A 21,086-nucleotide genomic window follows, 5' to 3' on the forward strand; every position below is an offset into this window, starting at 1 on the left:
GTAACTCGTCTTCTCTGCAAGGCTTGTTTTCCAACCAAAAGATCTCAAACCCAGACGACACGCTCATATTCTTCAAGCGAATGGTAACTCCGGATGGTGGCACTCTGCTTGCAACAGAGTCTAGGCAGGAAAAGGAGGGAGGCCGTCCTTGGTCACAGTGCTGTGGGGAGTGCGTTGTTCTTTGTTCTGGCTAGGGGAGAAGGGGGGGGGGATGACTATGACGGGGGGAAAGTTTGAGCGACAGTGTTGTTGAGCCGAAAATTTTTATTTTTGTTGAGCCGGCACGGGAACAAAGGCCCATTGCCTTCTTTTTTCCTCTACTTCAGTGATACAGCCGGTTGACTGCAATCTTCTTTTATGTGCTGTCCCATTGTACTCTTTCGACAGCTCTCTTGGGGCCATCTTGAAGTAAACTGGCGACGTTCCCGAGTTTACTCAGAAGAGGGAACTGCTTCCACAAAGGATGCGAGTGTGTCGCCTGGGAACGAGACCTTTTGGCTGGAAAACAAGCTTACGGAGAAACTGACTTACAGATTTCTGCAAATAGTCCATTGGTGGCTCGGCAAGCGTCCACTCTTTAGAGAGTTGTGTGTGTGATTGGTTTGGGGGTGAAGACAAGTGTGTGAATGCGTTTTCGTGCTTTCTTTTTTTTTTTAAGTTGAGTGCATCGTCAAGGGGAGGTGTTTTCTCGCATGCAAGCCGCAGCAAGGGTCGTTGAGAGCACCTGTAGACTTTGTTTGTTTGCAACATCATTTTCGGCGTTTTTTTTTTCTGAAAAAGAGGCGGAGGGGGATAATTGAAATAAACAGTAACTAGTAATGTGACACCTCACGTTACCGAAAAAGGTTAACGTAAGTACGTTACCCGTTACAGTTCCGAAATGGTAACGAGTACGTTACCATTTCGGAACTGTAACGGAACTGTAGTTACTGAAAAAAGTAACGCCGTTACCGGTAACGCCGTTACTTGTAACGCGTTACCGACAACACTGGTTAGCATTAGACCCGTGACGGTGGCGGGTGGTGTGACCCAGTCCACTGTAGCAGCACCACTTTTTCCCAGTGGACTGCAAGAGGAAGGCGTGGATACACGAGTCGCACGGCAGAAAAGCCGGGCTCTGGGTCGGCTCGTGGAGATTAGGATAAACCTGCTCCAGAGTCCAGCAGATGAGTGGGTGCACATTCTGTCTCTCTTCGCTGAGCTCCTGCACCTTCTCAGATTGACTGAGCTCCTGCACCACCGCATACCACCCGAGACAAATGGCCTGGCAGAACATAGGAGGGTCGGGGTTTGGGCTAGTGGGTAGTCATCATGAGGATACATCACGCACAATATTGAAGGGACACAACACAAGCTCTAGTAGGGCTTCCACTGAACAACCTTTATTTGGCGCGGACAACCTTATAAAGATCACGTAAGGTACAGGTCGCAGAATAAGGTTGTCCGCACCAAATAAAGGTCGCTCAGTGGAGGCTTACTAGAGCTTGTGTTGTGTCCCTTCAATATTGTGCGTGATGTATCCTCATCTAGCGGATAGTTTCCACCGCCACATCAAGGCCACGCTCACTGCCCATGCCACACTAATGGCACCTCACTTTGCACCCCCCCCTCTCAGTCTCGACTCACCTTGAGTGCAGAGATGGCGCGCACGTAGTGGGTGAGAGCGGTGGTCAGCTGACCCGTCCGGGAGGTCAGCAGGCTCTCCTCGGCCCGGCACAGCTCGGCCAGGCTCACCAGCCAGAAGTGCAGTTGCTCCGAGCTCACCTGCCACACACGACGCCAGTCATAGTTCCCACCACACCACCACTGGCACAGACAGCCAAGCCATGTGTCGAGCTGCTCGGCCTCGTGGCACGGAACAACGACACAGCAGACACTGCCAGCAACGACTTTCAGCTCAGGTTTTACTACAAACATGCAGGTTTTACTATGAACACACATAGTATTGCAAAAACCCACAACAAACTTCGTGCGCGATGTTTAGGGGAATGCCCCAAAGTGGAATAGATCGGTAACTTCAATTTGTGGATCAGTTTGCCCTCGCCCTAGCACCTGCTAGACATCCCGGACAGCTCAGTTGGTGGAGCGACCGCCTTGGACACGCGGAGGACCCAGGTTTGAACCTCAGACAAGGACAAATTGTGCTTAAACAACGAGATTTCCATGGAAGCTGAATAGCCTTCCTTTTTGTAATGCATGCTCATGTACATGCAAGTACTCCCTTATTACATACAACAGAATGTAAGAGAGCCGGCTGAAACCTATGACCACATGTAAGGGTGGTTCTGCGTGTACGGGCTATACTTGGAGACCGAGCTTCAAGAAGTGCAATCTGTCAAAAAAAAAAAAAAGTGGTACATTGAAGCTTCTTTCTGGTTTTTTTGGCAAAAACAGGAATAAATATCCACGCCGTTAATGAAACCTCAGGTGAAAGTCATTCCCGCTGATGTCTCCTTCACTCTTTGGCTTAGCTGTTTTTTTCTTGTTTCATAATGGAACCAAAATGCTTTGCCCAAATTTGTGGGAAACCCGGTAGTTGGGAATGTTCAATGCAGCTGACACAACCTGACAGCCTTACAAACAAGAAGGTCAAAATGCCCCGTCAGACAAGTGCAAACTGGCTTGGAATCAGAAAGGACAGTAAAAACATCAGCCTCGCTATCGGAAAAATTGAGGCAGCTTCAATAGCAAGGCTGCGTGCCGATTGTGTCAGCACACCGTCTGTTGCTTTAACAAGGGAAGAATTCGACCTGTTAGAAATGTGATTACAAATCTCTCTGATTATAAGTCTTAGGTTGTCATTTTAGGACGCCTGAACGATATGGTTGTGATGCATGCGTTTTTGAGGGTGTGAAGAAGGTATAAGAAGCAGTGTTTCTTTGAAATAAAAACCAGTTGTAAGTCAGCGCTTGTCTCTTGTCCCGGTGTTTTGCGCTGTTCCATCACAAATGGCAATACCAGATGCCAGAATTCCTCCCCCCCCCCTTACCTTGTTGGCCAGGCTGGCGAAGAGGGGTGCGGCGGCCGCGAAGTGTCCGTACCGGGTGGCCTGGCGGGCCACCCGGTACACGCTCCACGCATCCATGCCCGCCAGTCCCTCGTCCAGGGAGACGGCCAGCGAGGCCCGCTCCACGCCCGCCTGCAGCACCAGCGTCCACAGCAGCACCTGCACCGGAAGAAGGGACGGCAGCAGTCAAGGACACTCCCCACGATCTGTGGTGTCAGCGGCATAACGCAAAGTGCGAAGGTTAGCTAGTTATATTGGGTTTTATGGCGCAAAAGCAACAAAGGCTACAATGCGCCAAACACAGGGTTAGAATATCCTGTGTTAAGGGGGCACGAGGATCTTAAAACTGACTTTTTTATTTGTGGCTAGAATCTCATGAAATTTTGCACACATATGCGTGTCTCTCTTCTGATTCCAAATATGTAGCCTTAATTGAGCTGGTGGTCTTAGATCAAAAGTTATCTTAAATTCTAGAGTGTAACTAGGTAATTTCTCACGGAGCTTTAATGAACTTTCTCACTGCATATGGCTGCTTTTAATTACATGAATTGATAGGCACCGAATTCCCATACCTGATGACATTCTTACTTTTTTGTTTAGGCCATGTATAAATAGCAATTTACAATTAGCTTAACGAGTTGCAGTGTTTAATACTGCCACCTTTTACTCTCGACATACTATATTAGGATGGCATGCCTTTAGAGAAAAACGAAGAATGTCACCGGGTATGGGAACTCTCTGGCTATCAATTCATGTCATTAAAAGCAACAAAATGTAATGACAAAGTTCATTAAAGCTGCGTAAGAAATTACCCAGTTACATTTCAGACTTCGTAAGATTGAAGACCACCAGCTTAATTATGATTGCATATTTGGAATCAGATGAGAAAAACACATCTCTGTGCAAAATCTCATGAGATTCTAGCCATAAATAAAAAAGTTAGTTTTAAGACCCTCCTCCACCTTTCAGAACACTCTCTACGTTCTGTGGCGTCGGCGGCGTAACGCAAAGTGGCACAACGCTTTTTTTACCTTTTTGTTTTAATGCAATAGCATTTAGTTCATCGTCTTATAAAAAAATCTCTGGTTTCTCAATCGCAAAATTCCCTGATTGGTCGAGAGAGGTCATGTGACCTCGTGACATCATCACAACCTGCCCTGATGGGCCACCCTGATTGGTCGAGAGAGGTCACGTGACCTTGTGACATCATTGCAACCTGCCCACTGTGGCAGGTGGCCACATGCCAAAATCCCCAAAATTCCAAAAGAACCCAAAATTTTTTAAAGTAGGCTTATCCCAGAAAGTGTATCAAGGTGGATGAGTGGGTTATATTAGTATAATCCCATGTGATAATCCAATGAAAGGTACTGCATCATTATATACTCGCACACAACTTTTCTAGCCAGTGCAGCAGGGGCTAGGCCGGAGAGGAAAGGAGAAGGGTTCTGTACCCCTGCCATGATGTTCATTACTCAGCTGCATAGATTCTCCCCCTTCCTAGCCCTAGCAGTGAACATGCCACCACAAAAGGCCATCTCTTTCCTTTTCCTGCCTAGCCTCTACTGCATTGCCAGAAAAAGTTGTGCGCGAGTAAAGAAGGTGATCATATAAGGGCAACAGAGTCTGTTCCAACTGGAGTTTTGGCGGGAAGATCACAAGAACTAACGTAAGGCCCTCCATGCAGACACCATAACAGGCAAACTAAATGCGGTCACGTTTTCTTCTTTAATAATATGGTTAAGAAGGCCCGAAAGTTTTTTTATGCACTCAGAGCAGCACACGTGGAATCATATTTTATTTGAGCAGAGAGGCCTATCGGTTTTCGGATGTTCACTTCCATCGTAGATGAGCGAGAGGCGTGCTTGAGTTTTGCTGTTACTGCGTGTGCTGTTCACATGCTCATGACGACAAAGTATATAGTCGGATACAACTTAAGAAGGCAGTGGCTTTTCCCTGTCAGAGGATCCCCCTCCAGCCAATGGCGGAGGCCGGTTCTCGTGACCCTGCTGGGGTGACAATGCAGGGAGCGGTGCCACAATGGAGAGAGGGGTCCAGCCCCGACTATGGAGGGAGGGGACTATCCCCTTTTATCTACCACTCCCTGCATTGTCTGTCACCCTAGCAGGGTCATTAGAATCGGCTGATGCCGTTGGCTGGAGGGGGGACCTTTGATGGGGAAAAGCCGTTGCCTTCTTAAGTTGTATCCGACTACAGCTTTGACCGAGCGTTTTGTCCAGATAACGTTTCCAAGCACAAGAAGTAATGTAATCCATGATTTACCGCCACCCCACCCATCCTTATTGATCCGTGAAGCTTGCATTCTTCGCCGAATACAGTTTAATCTCCTACGTACACCAGCCAAACTTTATCTGTATATCTGTACCGGCACACTTCCACACCTCACTGCCCATACTGTCCACACACATATGCAGACACAAGGTCTGTTCGATTCAGAACTGGTTCTCTGCACCAATTCTGAAAAAGTTCCGGTGGTGCCGGCGCGGTGCAATTCCAGTTTTTTGGTACAGGGGCAGCGCGTCAGCAGCGCCATAAATCACTGGTGCAGAGATTTTCAATCGAGCGAGTGCACGCGCACAAGCCTTCTCGTCTGCTATCCGGTTCTCGGTCCGTCATGGTGTATGGTGTTGCAGTGCGTCGCGTCTGTTTTTCGTGCCTCGTGGAGTCATGGACGACGACATCACCGAATCCATTTCTATGGAATTTTCGGAATCGTCCGACAGCGAAGATGAGGAAGCCAACGCGGTGCTTTCATTTACAGCAACACAGTTAGTTCGGATGAACCGCTACAGAATCCCTTACTACTACGAAAGCGTAGTAGCTAGGTATTTCAGCTTCGAATTCAAGAGGCGTCGCAGAATGACGCCGGATCCGTCGATCACGAGGAAAACTTCCTTTAGTTGTCCACTGATGTTAACAAACATTTCGTCGGCTGCACGCGTCGTCTGCATACGCCGTCAAACTTGTTCACCACTACCCTGCACCTCCGTCTCTGAGGGTGCCGCGGTTCGTTGCACCGAAGCGGCACCACGACTGCACCAAAATCAATCGCGGACGGTGGTGCAGGGGCGCTGTGAATCGAGCGCTTTGGTGAAGCGCACCGTGAACCGGTTCCGGCGGTGCAGAGAACCACGGCTGAATCGAATGCAGCTACAGAACACTGCCTTACACAGAGCCATGCACCCTTGCAGTCCCCCGCCTTTCCCCCCACCGTGGCCCATCTGGCTTGCCTCCCGGGACCTGAAGCTGCAACGCGCCCTCGTCACCAGGAGCTGTTAAAAGCCTAACATCATCATCATCAGCAGCAGCCTGACTACGCCCACTGCAGGGCAAAGGCCTCTCCATGTCTCTCCAATTAACCCTGTCCTTCTTTGGCAGTTGTGGCCCCCATATCCCTGCAAACTTCTTAATCTCATATCCGCCCACCTAACTTTCTGCCACCCCCTGCTACGCTTGCCTTCTCTTGGAATCCACTCCGTTACCCTTAAGGACCAGCGGTCATCTTGCCTTCGCATTGCATGCCCTGCCCAAGCCCACTTCTTCCTCTTAATTTCAACTAGGATATGATTAACGCGGGTTTGTTCTCTCACCCCCTCCGCCCGCTTCCGATCTCTTAACGTTACACCTATCATTTTCCTTTCCATGCTGCATTGTCCTTAACTTAAGCTGAACCCTCTTTGTTAGCCTCCATGTTTCTGCCCCATAGGTGAGTACCAGTGAGATACACCTGTTGTACACTTTTCTCCTGAGGGATATTGGTAAACTGCCACTCATGATCTAAGATAACCTGCCATATGCGCTCCACCCCATTCTTATTCTTCTAGTTATCTGCCTCTCATGATCCGGATCAGCTAGCATAAAGGCTCTTTTAATAAACCTGTTACACCACCACTGCCTGCCATCAACAGTGGTGAAAAATGAGATTAAGAAGCCCATTCCCAAAGCATTGATATAGCTGGTCAACAAGTCCAGGAAATCGACAGAAAATCATGGCATGTGGTGCACAGACCGGATCCTTTCCCGGGCATAAGGTGAGCCCTGAGTGCACCACGTGAGTACTGCACGAAGGATGAGCTGGAATGCTGCAGAACAAGTCCTAACAAAAAAGGACGTCCTCTCGGTTATGATAGTTGGAGGAAAAACATTCGTAACAAAGCGTTTCATGACAAGATCAATTACAGAGGCATCCCGCATATAGACGCTTTACAGCGCCGTATCATGGGGGCTGCCATCTTTGATCACGTGATCACGCCGCCATTACTCGCCTCCTGACCGCTCGGCGCGTGCCTCGTCGCGACGGCTGCTGCGTCTGATGTTGCGCTTCCGACAGGCAGTGTTTCGGCTGACACGGCTGTAAAGGAGTGGGAAGACGACACTGTGGTTGGTCCGAAGCATCGAAGGACGTGTGAAAACCACAATTTGATCACTTTAGGCGTGAAAACGTGATCTGGCTTCATGTCGCGAACAGCCGCTGAGCTCTCCGCCTGTTCGAGGCAACGGGTGGATCGCCTGAATGCCGCTGAAGACTTTGCTTATTATTTTTTTATTGCTATTATCTAAACCAGCAAGGTTTAATGAGCCTGCGGCTGTGCAGGTCGTTGTCGTATTGTGTACATGCATGCTGAGACTGCTCTAAAACGCTCACATGCACATCGTACTCATTTGTGTACAACCTGTTAAAAGTGCTTAGGAAGCCTAAAATATTTTCTGTTGGTTTGCTAAACAAAGGAAGGCGACAAAAATAAATAAAGAAACAAATGCTACCCAATCATTTAAGCAGTACCATGCATCAAGCAACCTTCACAAGACTGCATGCAATCGTTTACAAGGATTCCACGATATAATTGTTATAACGCGCGCATGGCAGAACATTCACTACACGAAGTTCACAATTATGTCAGCCTCACATATGTATACTGCGTTTCATACATAGCTGTCAACGCTGCCAAAGGTACGGAAGTAGTCCTCTGCAAAAAATAAGCAAAATGTATCCGTCCGCCTCGCGTCGTGGCTGAGTGGTACGAAGCGCGCACCTGTGTGTTCATTTTACAAAGGGCCTAGGTTCGACTCCCGGCTTGGCTGTTTTTTTTTTCATTTATTTTTTTATTTTTCTTATAATTATCATTAGGTAGAAAGTCGAAACTGTCAAACTCTAATGCCTACTTTGAAAAACACTGCGCCATTTACTTGCGCTGCTTACTTGTTTAAAAGCAGTGTACTGTATTGGCGACTGACATGATTGCAAAGTGCTGTTCTTGGGCGTTCAGTGACTCTTTTGCATGTGGCACACAATGAATCATTAATTGTGTGGTGATAGAATTCAGTGCGGCATCGATTATTCCAAGCAGCCTCGGCCAGCGGCAACCCGGCATTGATCGGCGTACTCAGCGGCTTTAAAGTGAGGGGTGTCTGACTCGGGAAGTCTCCACTTTTGAGCTGTTGTCACAAGGAAAATTCTTTGAAGTGCTTCCGTTCGTAGTAATGTTTTGTATTAGATGTCGGATTCGGTGTGTTATAGGTGTGAGCTAGTGCGGTGACATGGGGATTGTTGAAAGCTGTGTATTTGGGCCGTGAGCAGAGATTCCGCCATGCAGGTCATCGAACGCAACTAGTGGTGTCGTATATGAGCGCACTTGCCGCTGCAGTTGGCATTGTTATTGTGAGAAGCCGACGACGAGGTTCTGTGGTTCCTGAATAGGGCGCACAAAGAGGCTGATGAAGCTCGCTGTTCGTTCTCCACACAGTAGCTCGTCATCGTCCTCTCGCGGTAACAATATAAACGAGTAAAAATTCGGGCTTCTTACACACCAATGAGATGTAAGCGCAGCGTGAGTGAACGTTGCGGCTGGCATTTAATTGTTGACATCCGCTCTCATGTTTTTAATCTTTGTAAATATCATCTTTGCAACTAAAGTTGTCCATTTGCTCGATCGTAATCTACTATCGTTGTTTTTCACTGCTGCCACAACTCACAAGAGTGTAGAAACTGGTGCTGTAGGTTATGGAATGGTATGTATAACATTTGCTACGCGTATCATGTGAGTGGCCTACAGCGGTTGTACGGTCGGTGATAAGAGAACAGCGCACCAGGTCTCGGAGGAAGGAAACGCTTCAGGTGAACCACTCAAGCAGACGACATGACCGGCCGGCCTGCGCGGCCGGCCTAGCTGCGAAAACCTGGTACAGGAGGGACCGGAAAAAAAACCCGAAAAACTAAGGCACTCTGTTTTGTAGAACATAAAAGAAAAAGCAATCTTTTTGCAAAATAAAACACCGTTATCATTATACTGCAATATCAACCAACATTTACTTTAATTTTGAGTTCATTACAATTTTCACTTTTGACGCACTACATTACGATGCGGACGAGGAGCGCGAACAGGCGCCGCAGCCTTGGCTGCGTTGACTGCTATGTATGAAACGGAGTATAGTATAAAATTGTGGTGCGCTCCATGCTCGATATGCGGACATGAAATTGCTCGAGGTCTCGTTGGTTGTAAGTAATCAGCCGAAGTCACTTTTAACGTCTGTCTCGCATGGATCGCGAGGAAGTGACAACCGCGGAGCACAGCAGCCGTAACACAAATGCTTTATTCCGATTGTGGTCCACGAAAACCGCGCTACTTGGAGCGAAGTTCAACACTAGCACCAAGACGGTGTGTAATACACGAACTGACGGTAAGCGTTGTCCGCTCGCACGGCTATGCACTGCACAATATTGTCACCGACAAACGGTTGAAGAAAGAGACCAGGTTCTAAGTAGACGAGGTGGGCGTGCCAGCCAGCAGGAAGCTCGAGCGAGGAAGACGACGTTCCTCGAGCACCTCGAGTGCCCAAGGCTTGGCAAATCCCAGCTTAAACAGTTCGGCCGCGGTACGGCGCCACTGAATGGTTCGTACGGTGGCATTGCTCCCCCTCTCTGAAGGGCACCGACTCGGTGCCGCAGCAGTGGGCAGAACGAAGAGAAGGGACGCTGCATGTGTCCGGCGGCAGCTGTAGACACGCCTGAAGCGCTAGCGGGCGTGGTACGGCGTCATCCGGGCGACATGGATGACTTCGGAGGTCGGCCGTCTGGAGGAACGAACTGTTCCTTGGGGAAGAACTTCGTAGTTGACATCACTGACTTTGCGGAGTACCTCGTAGGGGCCGAAATATCTGCGCAGAAGCTTTTCGGAGCGTCCACGCATGCGGATTGGGCTCCAAACCCAGACTTGTTCGCCCGGCTGGTAACTAACAGCTCTGTGGCGGAGGTTATAGCGGCGAGCGTCGTGGGTTTGCTGGCGCCGTATGCGCTGTCGAGCGAGTTGGCGGGCGGCCTCGGCGTGACGAACGAAGTGGTCAGCAGCCACAACAGTTGAGGGAGTACTGCTCGGAAGCAACATTGCGTCCAGCATGGTGGTGGCTTCGCGACCATGCACTAAACGAAATGGTGTGAAGCGCGTCGTTTCTTGCAGAGCAGTATTATAGGCGAACGTTACGTAAGGAAGTATGGCGTCCCAGTTCCGGTGGTCTGCGTCAACATACATGGAGATCATGTCGGCGATCGTCTTGTTGAGCCGTTCGGTGAGTCCGTTCGTTTGAGGGTGGTAAGCGGTTGTTTTGCGGTGACAGGTGCCGCTAAGGCGCATAACCTCCTGCGTAAGGGCCGAGGTGAACGCCGTTCCCCTGTCAGTTACAACGATGGTCGGTGCACCGTGACGAAGCACAATGTTTTGAACGAAAAAGTTCGCAATTTCTTCAGCGGTACCACGAGGGAGAGCTTTAGTTTCACAGTACCGGGTGAGGTAGTCGGTGGCGACCACAATGTAGCGGTTACCCAGCGAGGACTGTGGAAATGGGCCGAGTAAGTCCATGCCAACTTGGTGGAAGGGGGCTTGTGGCGGATCAATAGGCTGCAGCAGTCCGGCTGGCTTCGTCGGTGGCGTCTTGCGACGTTGGCACTCGCGACAAGTTCTGACGTAACGCTGTACAACTGCAGCAACCCTGGGCCAGTAGTACTTCTGGCGTATCCGCGCCAAAGTGCGGGAAAAACCCAGGTGACCAGAAGATGGGTCATCATGGCACGCCTGCAGGACTTCGTCGCGCAAGGCCGCGGGTACGACGAGCAGATAGACAGCTTCCGTCGGGTGGTAGTTTTTCTTATACAGAACGCCATCGCGCAAACAGAACGACGACAGTCCAGGTGAGAAGATTCGCGGTGGAGACTCAGCGCTTCCTTCAAGATACTCAATGAGAGGCCGTAGTTCAATGTCGTCTCTTTGGTGTTGAGCGAGGACGGACGTGGAGATGGCGCCGAGAAAAACAAAATCGGTGTCGGGATCAGCTCCGTTGTCCTCAACAGGAGTTGAGGACAACGCAGTTGAGGATATGCAGTAGAGGTATAGGAGCGTAAGTCGTCTTTTTTTTTTTTGCGACGTTTGTTGGCAGGACAGCTTGTTCACGCGGCTATGTTGCGCACTTACCCTCGCAGATTTTCGAAGATCGAGACCTTTCTTTCTATATTCGCTGTCTTGCGCTGGCGATCATGTGTGCTGCGTTCGCCCGTTCGGAAAGGGTGGATGCCTAACGGGCACGAACAGGGGCCGTGCGTACTTGTGCAGTTCGGTTCCGTGAAGCTCGCAAACGATCACATCCCAGCCCTTTAACTGTTTGTCACAATTCTTGCAATCCACAGCAGAGCATGTATTTTCTCTTTCCACATTTCCACTGCTGCGTCGAGGCATACGCCGGCGACTTACGAGGCAAGTAATGACGCCGTGTTTCGAGCGCACCTGTGGCGGCATCTGGTCTCAAACGGAAGAACTGCGTGCTGTAAACGGTCTATACAAAGATGATCATCCTGCTTCTGGCATTGGCCAATCAAAATTTTACACCTTAAGACCTCGATGGGTAAAATGTTATCCCTGGCATGATGTGTGTATGTGTGTGTCATTTGTATAAACTTTGTCTCGCCGCTCTTGAGAATGGTACTAGCCACGGAGTTGATGCTGATGACATTCACCCAGCATTCATTTGCACTCCGTCATCAACACAGTGCCTTTTAGGTGAATGCAATCAGTGCCTAAAAGGTCAGTGTCTCTGACACTGGAGGAATTTCATATCCCAGAAGACGAAAGAATATTTTCAGTGATGTGGGAGTCAGCCAACCTTGCGAAAAAGGCTTTGGACGCTGACACTTCCTAATCATCTTCGAGTGTCAGTGGCAAGATGAATCACGCATAACGACAATAGGAAGGCACAAGGTAAAGCGATCGACGAGGAAAAAAAATGCACACAGCGTGGGAGCAATGTATCCACTTCGATTTTGCCAAAAACTGGACTGTCATACTTCCCGATGAGGTTCAGGCATACCACTGGCAAAAGAAACAAGTGTCACTATTTACATGCATAGTCACAACGAGAAAATCCACGAACAGTTTCGCGGTTGTTAGTGGTTATTTGAGCCACGACTCCGCTCACACCTGCTTGGTTCTAATGAGAGTGAGAGAATGGGTGGACGTACTCCAGGGTGACATATGTCACTGATGGAGACACCAGTCATTTGAAAAATAGATACCAGCTTTTTGAGTTTGGAAAGAGCAATTGTTGTCCTAAAACCAAATGGATATCCTGAGAAGCGACCAGACATGGGAAAAAATTCAGGGGGGCACTTTGTTGACCTAAAGTGCGGTGAGGGGAAAGCATTTAAGCGAGGGGGTTGCTGCTTGTGTCACTGATGCATGGTTAAGATGTTAAGCTCCACCTCTAACAGTGGAACACGACTGAGTCTTGCCCATCCCCATTCAGCCCTACGCCAAATTGATTTCTGAGGAAAGGAAATGTATCTGTCTGGCATATCTTGGTGGACACCTGAATTGCGAAAGACACTCCGTGCGAAGGAAGACGGGCATATGCGACTGCCCGTCTAGGGCAGGCCAACCTGGGTCGCATTTCGCCACCGGCACCGGGGACATTAAACCCGCTGCCTCCCATATACATGACAGCCTCCAATGAGTAACCTCCCTGTAAGGGAAGGGAGGAAGATGGGAGTGAATGAAGACACCTTTGAATGCTAGATGTGTTTTTGTTCATTCCAAACCTTGGAGCTGGCATGGCAGAGTGGTTAGCTTGCTGGTCTTGCACTCTGGTTCAATTCCCCAACTCGACCAATTTTCTATGCGGTTTTCTCTATTTATGTGGTCTGAATAGACAGGTTAATAAGGCTAACTGGTTAATTGAGCAATTAACTAAACTCAGTCACACTTACTTGGCGCATCACTACACCATCCCTTTGACTGGTTGCATGGTTACTAGCCAAAGTAGAATTCGCCCCGTTTGAAATTTGCGCACTGTGGCGTCAAGACCATTACGACCAATGGAAAAGCGGGACATTTCTGTCGACAACTCCTGCTAACAACGATGAGGCATTAAAGGCTTCCGCCTTAAAACGCATGCAACGGTGTAGGAGGACTCGTCAAGCACCAAGCAGTGCTCAACAACCTGGGAACAAACCCTGAAAGCGCAACTCAGGCAGCCAGAGACTTTGTAAGTGTTTTATCGAAGAAGCTGAAAGGTGTGCGTCTAATACCCCTGTAAGTAAATGAAGCTGTTGCCTTCCGCGAGTGAAAAAAGGAAGAGTGGATGACAGTGCGCACTCAGTCGTGGCACTGAGTGGCAGCTATCCAAGTCACCAACAGAAGCATCCTCTGAATTATACATGGCACGCACAGCCGGATCTGCATGTGCCAAGTATCATTGTAGCGTCCGTTCGTTCGCGCAAGGCCGCAGAAAGGGGTGTTATCATTTTTGTTCGAGACGCGAGAAGCGACCGGTCTAATCTCGATTGTTCACAGCCATGAACAGCTGCATCTACGTGTTTCCAGATTACTCTAGATGATCTCGACTTGTTATCTCGAAGTTTCCTTGGCGGCTTTAAATTGAACGATGCCGCGAGCAGCGGGCATTCGTAGTTCGACAACCGACGAGCACGCTTGTTGCTTACGCCGCCGCCGAGTGATTCAGTTCTTTTCCGGGCGCAAGTCAGCCCAAATAAAGAGCTTCATTTGCAAGTCTTTCTGGTGACTTCCTGACCGCTGGACTGCCGTCACTACAACGTGACACATGGAAGAAACTAAGTGTACAGTCGAGGACAAAAGTCTCCAGACCACGTGTTCCTCTAACGAAGCCGATAGCTCTGCTATTAGTCGGCGGCTGGAGACCACACTTGTGGAGGTAAAAGTTAAATTTTTGTTCTTTCATCTCCACAAGTGCGGTCTCCAGCCGCTGCCTCATAGTAGGGCTATAAGCTTCATTTGAGGAAAACGTGGTGCGTTGTGCGTTGTCGAATCAGTCCCAGAAACAAATTGTTTTTAATGAAGCAGGTCACTATGACCTCTTTGAATTATTCATTTCACTAAAAATTATTTCAAATATGCTGCTTACTTATTTGACTTTAACCTCTTACTGTGCATGCATTTTGGTGGAGGCAAAATGCCAAAAACGTCCGTGTGCTGTACGATGCCGCAGCATATCAATGAACCCAGCGGTGAAAAATAATCCCACGTCCTGAACTACAGTGGCTCTCATAGCTAATCTTACGCACTGAAACATAAAGGACTGCCTACAATATGCTACCGAAATTCGTTGGTTGGTTTGGTTTGGTTTACGGGGTTTAACGTCCCAAAGCAACTCACGTCATGAGAGACGCCGTAGTGGAGGGCTCCAGAAATTTCCACCACCTGGGGTTCTTTGACGTGCACTGACATAGCACAGCACACGGGCCTCTAGAATTTCGCCTCCATAGAAATTCAGCCGCCGCGGCCGGGATCGAACCCGCGACTGTTGGGTCAGCAGCTGAGCACCGTAACCACTGAGCCACCGCGGCGGCTGCTACCAAAATTGAAAACTTGTACACGATTCACAAATGACACAGGTCTTCAGACCTGCATGGTGTTCTCATACTTGTGGAAGGGTCTCATTGGAAGGGATGTAGCTACCAGACAAAGAAAATTATGCAACATGTCTTTAATGGTTCCGAAATTTGATATAAAAGAGAACATGTGGACAAAGTTTAAAAAATATTAAAAATGTTGTTGTTTTTTTTTTCAGTTGTCTTTAGAAGTTTTCACTGTACTGTGCTTCCTTGAAGTTAGCGCCATCAAGTCTCTTTATAGAAAAGACATAAACATGAACTTCATCAGTTTGATTAGATCTGTTTGCATAAATTGTATAATGCACAATTACTGCCACTGTGCTGCGAGCCGTTTTTGATATAATGGCCTGCAAACTAGATGCAAAAGCAGTTTTTTGTGTAGATTTTGACAAATTTTATAAAAACATCTATAGCTTGCAGAGAGACAAGAATAATGGAGCATAAATAAAAATATCCATATAGAGTATATGCACAGACAATTTTCAGGTACCTAACTTTAATATGTTTCATGTAACCAAAGTTGGCCAAAACAGCAGAGCACCTAAGCATGGAACTCCACTTGTACGTCATTAACAATTTCGCGTGCTTCAAAACAATTTTTTTTGGGGGGGGGGGGGGGGGGGGGGGGGGGGGGGGGGGCAAAACCAATTGTGGATGGCTTCTATCCAGTCATCAGGCAACAATATAAATAAATTAAAGAGGTCAACCAGACACCCTTTGTTCGACTGTACATGGAACCACCCACCTATTCCTCAAGCCTGTGCAGCTCAGGGCCTGTGGCAACGAGCTGGTTTTCACAAGCAGTGAACGCTATGATCAGTGAGCGTGCATGCCGTGTGCTGAACTGTGGGGAATTTCGGCGGCGCCATTGGAAATGCACACCAGCGGCCTTTTACGTTTCTAACTTTTCATGTTTACCTTACCTTAGTAAAGACTCTGCAGGAATGGAACGCCACTCCGAAAAAGTTTGATGCGGGGGCAGAACAACTGCTTGGCTTGGTTTCTTGGGGTTTAACGTCCCAAAGCGACTCAGGCTCTGAGAGACGCCGTAGTGGAGGGCTCCGGATATTTCCGACCAACCTGGGGTTCCTTAACGTGCACTGACATCGCACAGCACACGGGCCTCTAGAATTTCGCCTCCATCGAAATTCGGCCGCCGCGGCAGGGATCGAACCCGCCTCCTTCGAGTCAGCAGCCGAGCGCCATAACCACTGAGCCACAGCGGTGGGGGAGGGAGGACAACTGCCTTACCTCACAGGGTCTGCTGGCAGGGAATTGGAAAAACTCTGCAGTAGCAGTGTTCACTGCAGCGGGGTTCTGAGACACTCGAGAATGTTCCAGAATGTCTCTGGACAAAGGTAGAAGTGTTCTCTCACCAGGGCCTTGGGTGGGATGGCGGCGTGGCCAGGGCCACTCAGCAGCTGTCGGACCCGGGGCTCAATGCGGCTCAGCACCCCACAGCGGCGGCTGCCCAGGGCACACAGGCCCTCACACACCGACAGCATGGACGACCCTGCAGGGACAGTCAGTCAGCCCAGGCACAGCTCCCCAGCAGGCACTTAATGCTGAGCTAGGCAGCACACCACTGGAGGCACCAAAGAGGCAGCATAGGAACCAGCAAACAGCACCAGTGTTTGGCAGCTCCTTCTGTCCTCGTCTGAATCTGCAGTGCCTCAGGTGACAGCTCTGGTCTGCACCCACTACACAACACGCGCCATGACATGTCAGAGCATGGCACAAGGCTTGACTGCATGTTCGCCCCCATCATCATCATCATCATCATCATCAGCTTCACTACACCCACTGCAGGGCAAAGGCCTCTCCCATGTCTCTCCCTGTCGTTCAACAGTTGCGGCCACCATATCCCCCTGCAAATTTCTTAATCTCGTCCGCCCACCCAACTTTCTGCCGCCCCTGCTACACTTGCCTTCTCTTGGAATCCACTCCGTTACCCTTAGGGACCAGCGGTTATCTTGCGTTCGCATTACATGCCCTGCCCAGGCCCACTTCTTCCTCTTGATTTCAACTAGAATGTCATTAACGCACGTTTGTTCTCTCATCCACTCCGCCCGCTTCCTATCTAATGACCTTACACCCATTGCTCTTCTTTCCATAGCTCGCTGCGTTGCCCTTAACTTAAGCTGAACCCTCTTTGTTGGCCTCCACGTTTCTGCCCCATAGGTGAGTACCGGTAGGACACAGCTGCTGTGTACTTTTCTCTTGAGGGATATTGGTAAACTGCCGTTCATCATATGAGAGAGCCTGCCACCCCCAATGTCCGCCTACACAGCATCCCTAGAGCACCCACCCTCTCACAGTGTGCCACCTTGGCAGCCAGCTACAGGCAACAGAGTCGGCAACCACTGTAATCCCTGCCGTTTCTTAAAGATAACAAATATCACAGAGTGAAAATGCACAGTGTAGTGTATACCGATTGTTTTCCAGCATCTTGTCAAACTCCCTCCTCCTGCTGCATCCGTAGAAACCAAAAATTTCGAGGGGGCACTTTGGTGGTCTAAGGTGTGACGAGGCGAAAGCCTTTCCCGCAACGCTCTCCAGCGTCCTTACGCTATAGACAAGGAGAACTGCATGTGCGTTGGCATATGGAAGTCGGCGTAGCATAGTGGACGGGTGGCGCCATCTGTTGCAAACACCACAAATCACAGACGTTCTATGTAACGGACGGATGGACAGACAGAGTATGAGCCATTGAAGGTTTCCCCTTAATGAGGTAGATTACTAGTCACCTTTCTGTCGCACTGTCATTCCCACTGATGCCTGCAACAACGCATCAAAAAAGAAGAATAGGCTGCTAATATGCAATTCCACAAAAAATGCCTAATTGCTCAAAATTTCGCGGAACTGCAGGAAACTAGGGGCCTAACTAATAAAGTAATTTTTCCATTCTGTCCGAGTTTCAAAATCAGTCCGAAGAAGAGCGCCCCTCGTAATCGAAAACGGACATCCAGATTCGGATGTCCGTTTTCGGATCCTATTCATTTTTTCTTTGGACGTCCGGATTCAGCTTCGGATGTACGGATCTTAATCAGACGTCCGTCGGACAATATTGGCTGTCTGGGTATTAACAGCCTACCTAGCTGTGTATTCTCTTAACTTTTAGTGAAATTAACGACAGTAATGACGTGTGTGCTCTACAAAATGATCTATCATCTATATCAGCATGATGTGACTTAAGGCTAATGCAACTAAATTCTTGTAAATGCAAATTTGTATGTGTCACGTAATCTACTACCAGTGCATATTTAATAAAGGACTACAATGTATTTCAAAATTACTAGTACTATTACCCATGTCATTTCACAAACAGTTCCCAAGACCACACTAGAGCTCTAAATTCCCTCCACCATGCATGACTGTCATGGCAGCGTGTCCTGTTGCGTCAGAACAGGGCAAGTTTTGAATGGCTAGTCAGAAAATATTCCGCGACTACATCACACTCCGTATTCAAAACCACTTAACGAGTTTAAATAGCTGTTGAAAGTACATTGAAATCTCCAACCACTTGTGAATGCACTTTTCAATGAGTGCCATTCAATTCATTTAGTCAATCAAATGGGAGGGTTTCTGACCTGATATTCGAAACCTTCAAATATTCACGCAGTCATTACCACTGCTGAGCTAGCGAGACAGATATGCCAAGTCTCACTTCAAGGCACTAATGTGAAGTGCTGTGCAGTCACAGCAACCTTCAATGGCAGTCAAATATTCCAGCACAAATCATGATCAAAATTCAGCAGACAAAATCTACGAGTGACAACACACCTCCGCAGTCGAAAAGTACAGTCTTTGTCAAAACCAACCAGGCTGCATGGTTTGCTTCCCACTCGTACAGTAGAAACCTCACGTCTTCTCTTACGGCCAGAAAGTCCTTTGAAAGTGAGGACAGGGGTTCTCCTTACCACACAGAGATTTAGAGCTTGAGGGCTGGCATAATAGCTTTACCATACGACTGAGAAGCAAACCGTGCAGGCTGGTTACTTTTGACAAAGACTGTACCTTAATGGCCTTAGTTACTGTAGCCCCCAAAGACAGCCCAGCTTGGGGCTTGCTTGACTCATTAACCTGCCACCCTGCATAACGTTTTATTTCTGGCAAGAGGGAAAGACCAAACAGGCGGACGTTGCGATGGGTCGCAGAGAAGGCATTTGAATACATGGTTCCCCCCCCCCCGCCCCACTTTTGAGACCCGCATTGCATTGAAAAGCCGAGTGTGGAACGGCCTAGAAAGACGCATCCTGTCGAGAATCCAGGCACTGTCTCAGGGAATCAGGCACATACGTACCACCGCACAGCGAGTCCACACATGATGCCTTTCCATGACAGCCTCGTCCAATTTCAGTTTATGCTAGAAGCGCGGGTTGATGACATCCTAGTTGAAATCAAGAGAAAGAAGTGGGCTCGGGAAGGGCATATGTAATGCAAAGGCAGGATAACCGCTGGTCCTTAAGGGTAACGGAGTGGATATTCCAGGAGAAGGCAAGCGTAGAGAAGGCAGAAAGTTAGGTGGGCGGATGAGATCAAGAGGTTTGTGGGGATACGCTGGCCGCAACTGGCCAAGGACAGGGTCAAGTGGACAGACATGGGAGAGGCCTTTGCCGTGCAGTGGGCGTAGTCAGGATGATGATGGTGATGATGAGCTTTTGCAACAGATCCTGCTTAGCTGACTGCACAGGACAACAGGCGGAAGGCAGCTGTCCAGCAAAGGGAAGGATCTCTTCCAAGAGAAGGCCATGGTCTCCACAGAGAGGGGATTCCCCGGCCCCCAACAGAGGGCAGCAACAGGCACACACCACACAGTGTGTTTTTCCACCCACCTGACCAGTAAGAGAGGAATGAACCCAGCACATCCACAAACTGGCTGCACAGGTCTGGGTCTGCGTCACACAGCAGCACAATGCACCGCAGGCAGCCCTGCACACATCGAGGGGGGGGGGGCATAGGCAAAGACTCCTTGTATTACACACCACCTCTCCGTCCGTGTATGTAGCGGCCCGTCTGACCTTCACTCACTCAGTTCATTTGTAGTGTTCACTTTTAACTGCACTCGTGCGACCGTTCAACATCTTCAAACATTCAGCCAGACAATTCATTTTCTAAATCTCGAAGTATGTATCTTGAGTGAACAACATTTCAGGAATGCTAGCTTTGTGCAGTCTCAGTTCAACACACCTCCCGCAGGATGGCATCGTGGCACACATGCAGCCCAAGCCCTGACTCCACTTCTTAAGCAGGTGCCCCACACGTGTGTGCCACAGCCGGTCTGCATTTGCGCGTGGCAGCAGACACAAGTAGGTCCGACTGAGCATAACAGTGAACAGCAGAGTGCACAAAACTGCTATGTCAGCAATGCTCACAACAGGCTCGTTTTTTGTCTGTTTTTTTTTTTCATTAAAGGGGGTAGCTTGGTATTGAAAAGAAAATTTTATTCTTTTCTAGTCATAGTTATGAAGCTTTCAGGGCACACGCATTTTTGTGTGCTGATTCTAGATATGTCATTTAATTTCATGTAAGACAATTCCCTGAGCCCTTATGCAATCTTTATGCAAGTATTTTGCCAAGAGTTTTGAAGAAAATTTGCTGCGGAAGACTCGCTGAAATGTATGCCATTGGGTTGTTTGATACAAAGGAATACAGTAAGAGTATAACTGTCTTCCTGGCTATCATAGAAATTGAGTTCTAGGGTGCTGAAGCTGCCACTTCAGAAACAGGAATACACACTTTCCTTCTCATTTCTGAAGTGACAACTTCAAAACTCTGTAACTTGAAGTTTTACGACAGCCAGGAAGACAATTTTGCCCTTATTGCATTCCTTGGTGTCAAGAGAACCCAATGGCATACATTTCAGCAAGTTTCCCGCAAGAAATTTTTTTCAAGGCTCTTCACAAAATACATGCATAAAAATTACATAAGTGCTGAAGGAATTGTTTTATATGAAATTAAATGACATATTTCGAATCGGCACACAAAAATGCATATTGCCTGAAGATTTCTTAACTGTGACTTCATTAATAAAAATTTTTCTTTCAAGACCAGGCTCCCCCTTAAAAAGAATTTGGTTTGTTAAGATGGGAGGCCACATTCAATTCTCGTTTTCTTTTTTAAATAACGATTTTATACTTTTTATGTTTT

The 21,086-nt window shown here is 48.4% G+C and overlaps 1 protein-coding gene across 3 annotated transcripts in view; it reads right to left on the bottom strand.

Annotated features, from left to right (window-relative positions):
* defl (Integrator complex subunit 7) overlaps positions 1–21,086 on the bottom strand; it is a 68,167-nt gene that overhangs the window by 23,079 nt on the left and 24,002 nt on the right. For all 3 annotated transcript variants that reach the window (XM_089586222.1, XM_089586221.1, XM_089586220.1), the window contains exons 7-10: positions 19,772–19,868; positions 16,313–16,449; positions 2,990–3,166; positions 1,627–1,764 (exon numbers count right to left, since the gene is read on the bottom strand). In XM_089586222.1, coding sequence (XP_089442348.1) covers positions 1,627–1,764; positions 2,990–3,166; positions 16,313–16,449; positions 19,772–19,868 — 549 coding nt within the window. The remainder of the gene's footprint in view (positions 1–1,626; positions 1,765–2,989; positions 3,167–16,312; positions 16,450–19,771; positions 19,869–21,086) is intronic.

This window comes from Amblyomma mixtum, chromosome 4, assembly GCF_055824585.1.
Source record: "Amblyomma mixtum isolate Tamu chromosome 4, ASM5582458v1, whole genome shotgun sequence".
Lineage (NCBI taxonomy): Eukaryota > Metazoa > Arthropoda > Arachnida > Ixodida > Ixodidae > Amblyomma > Amblyomma mixtum.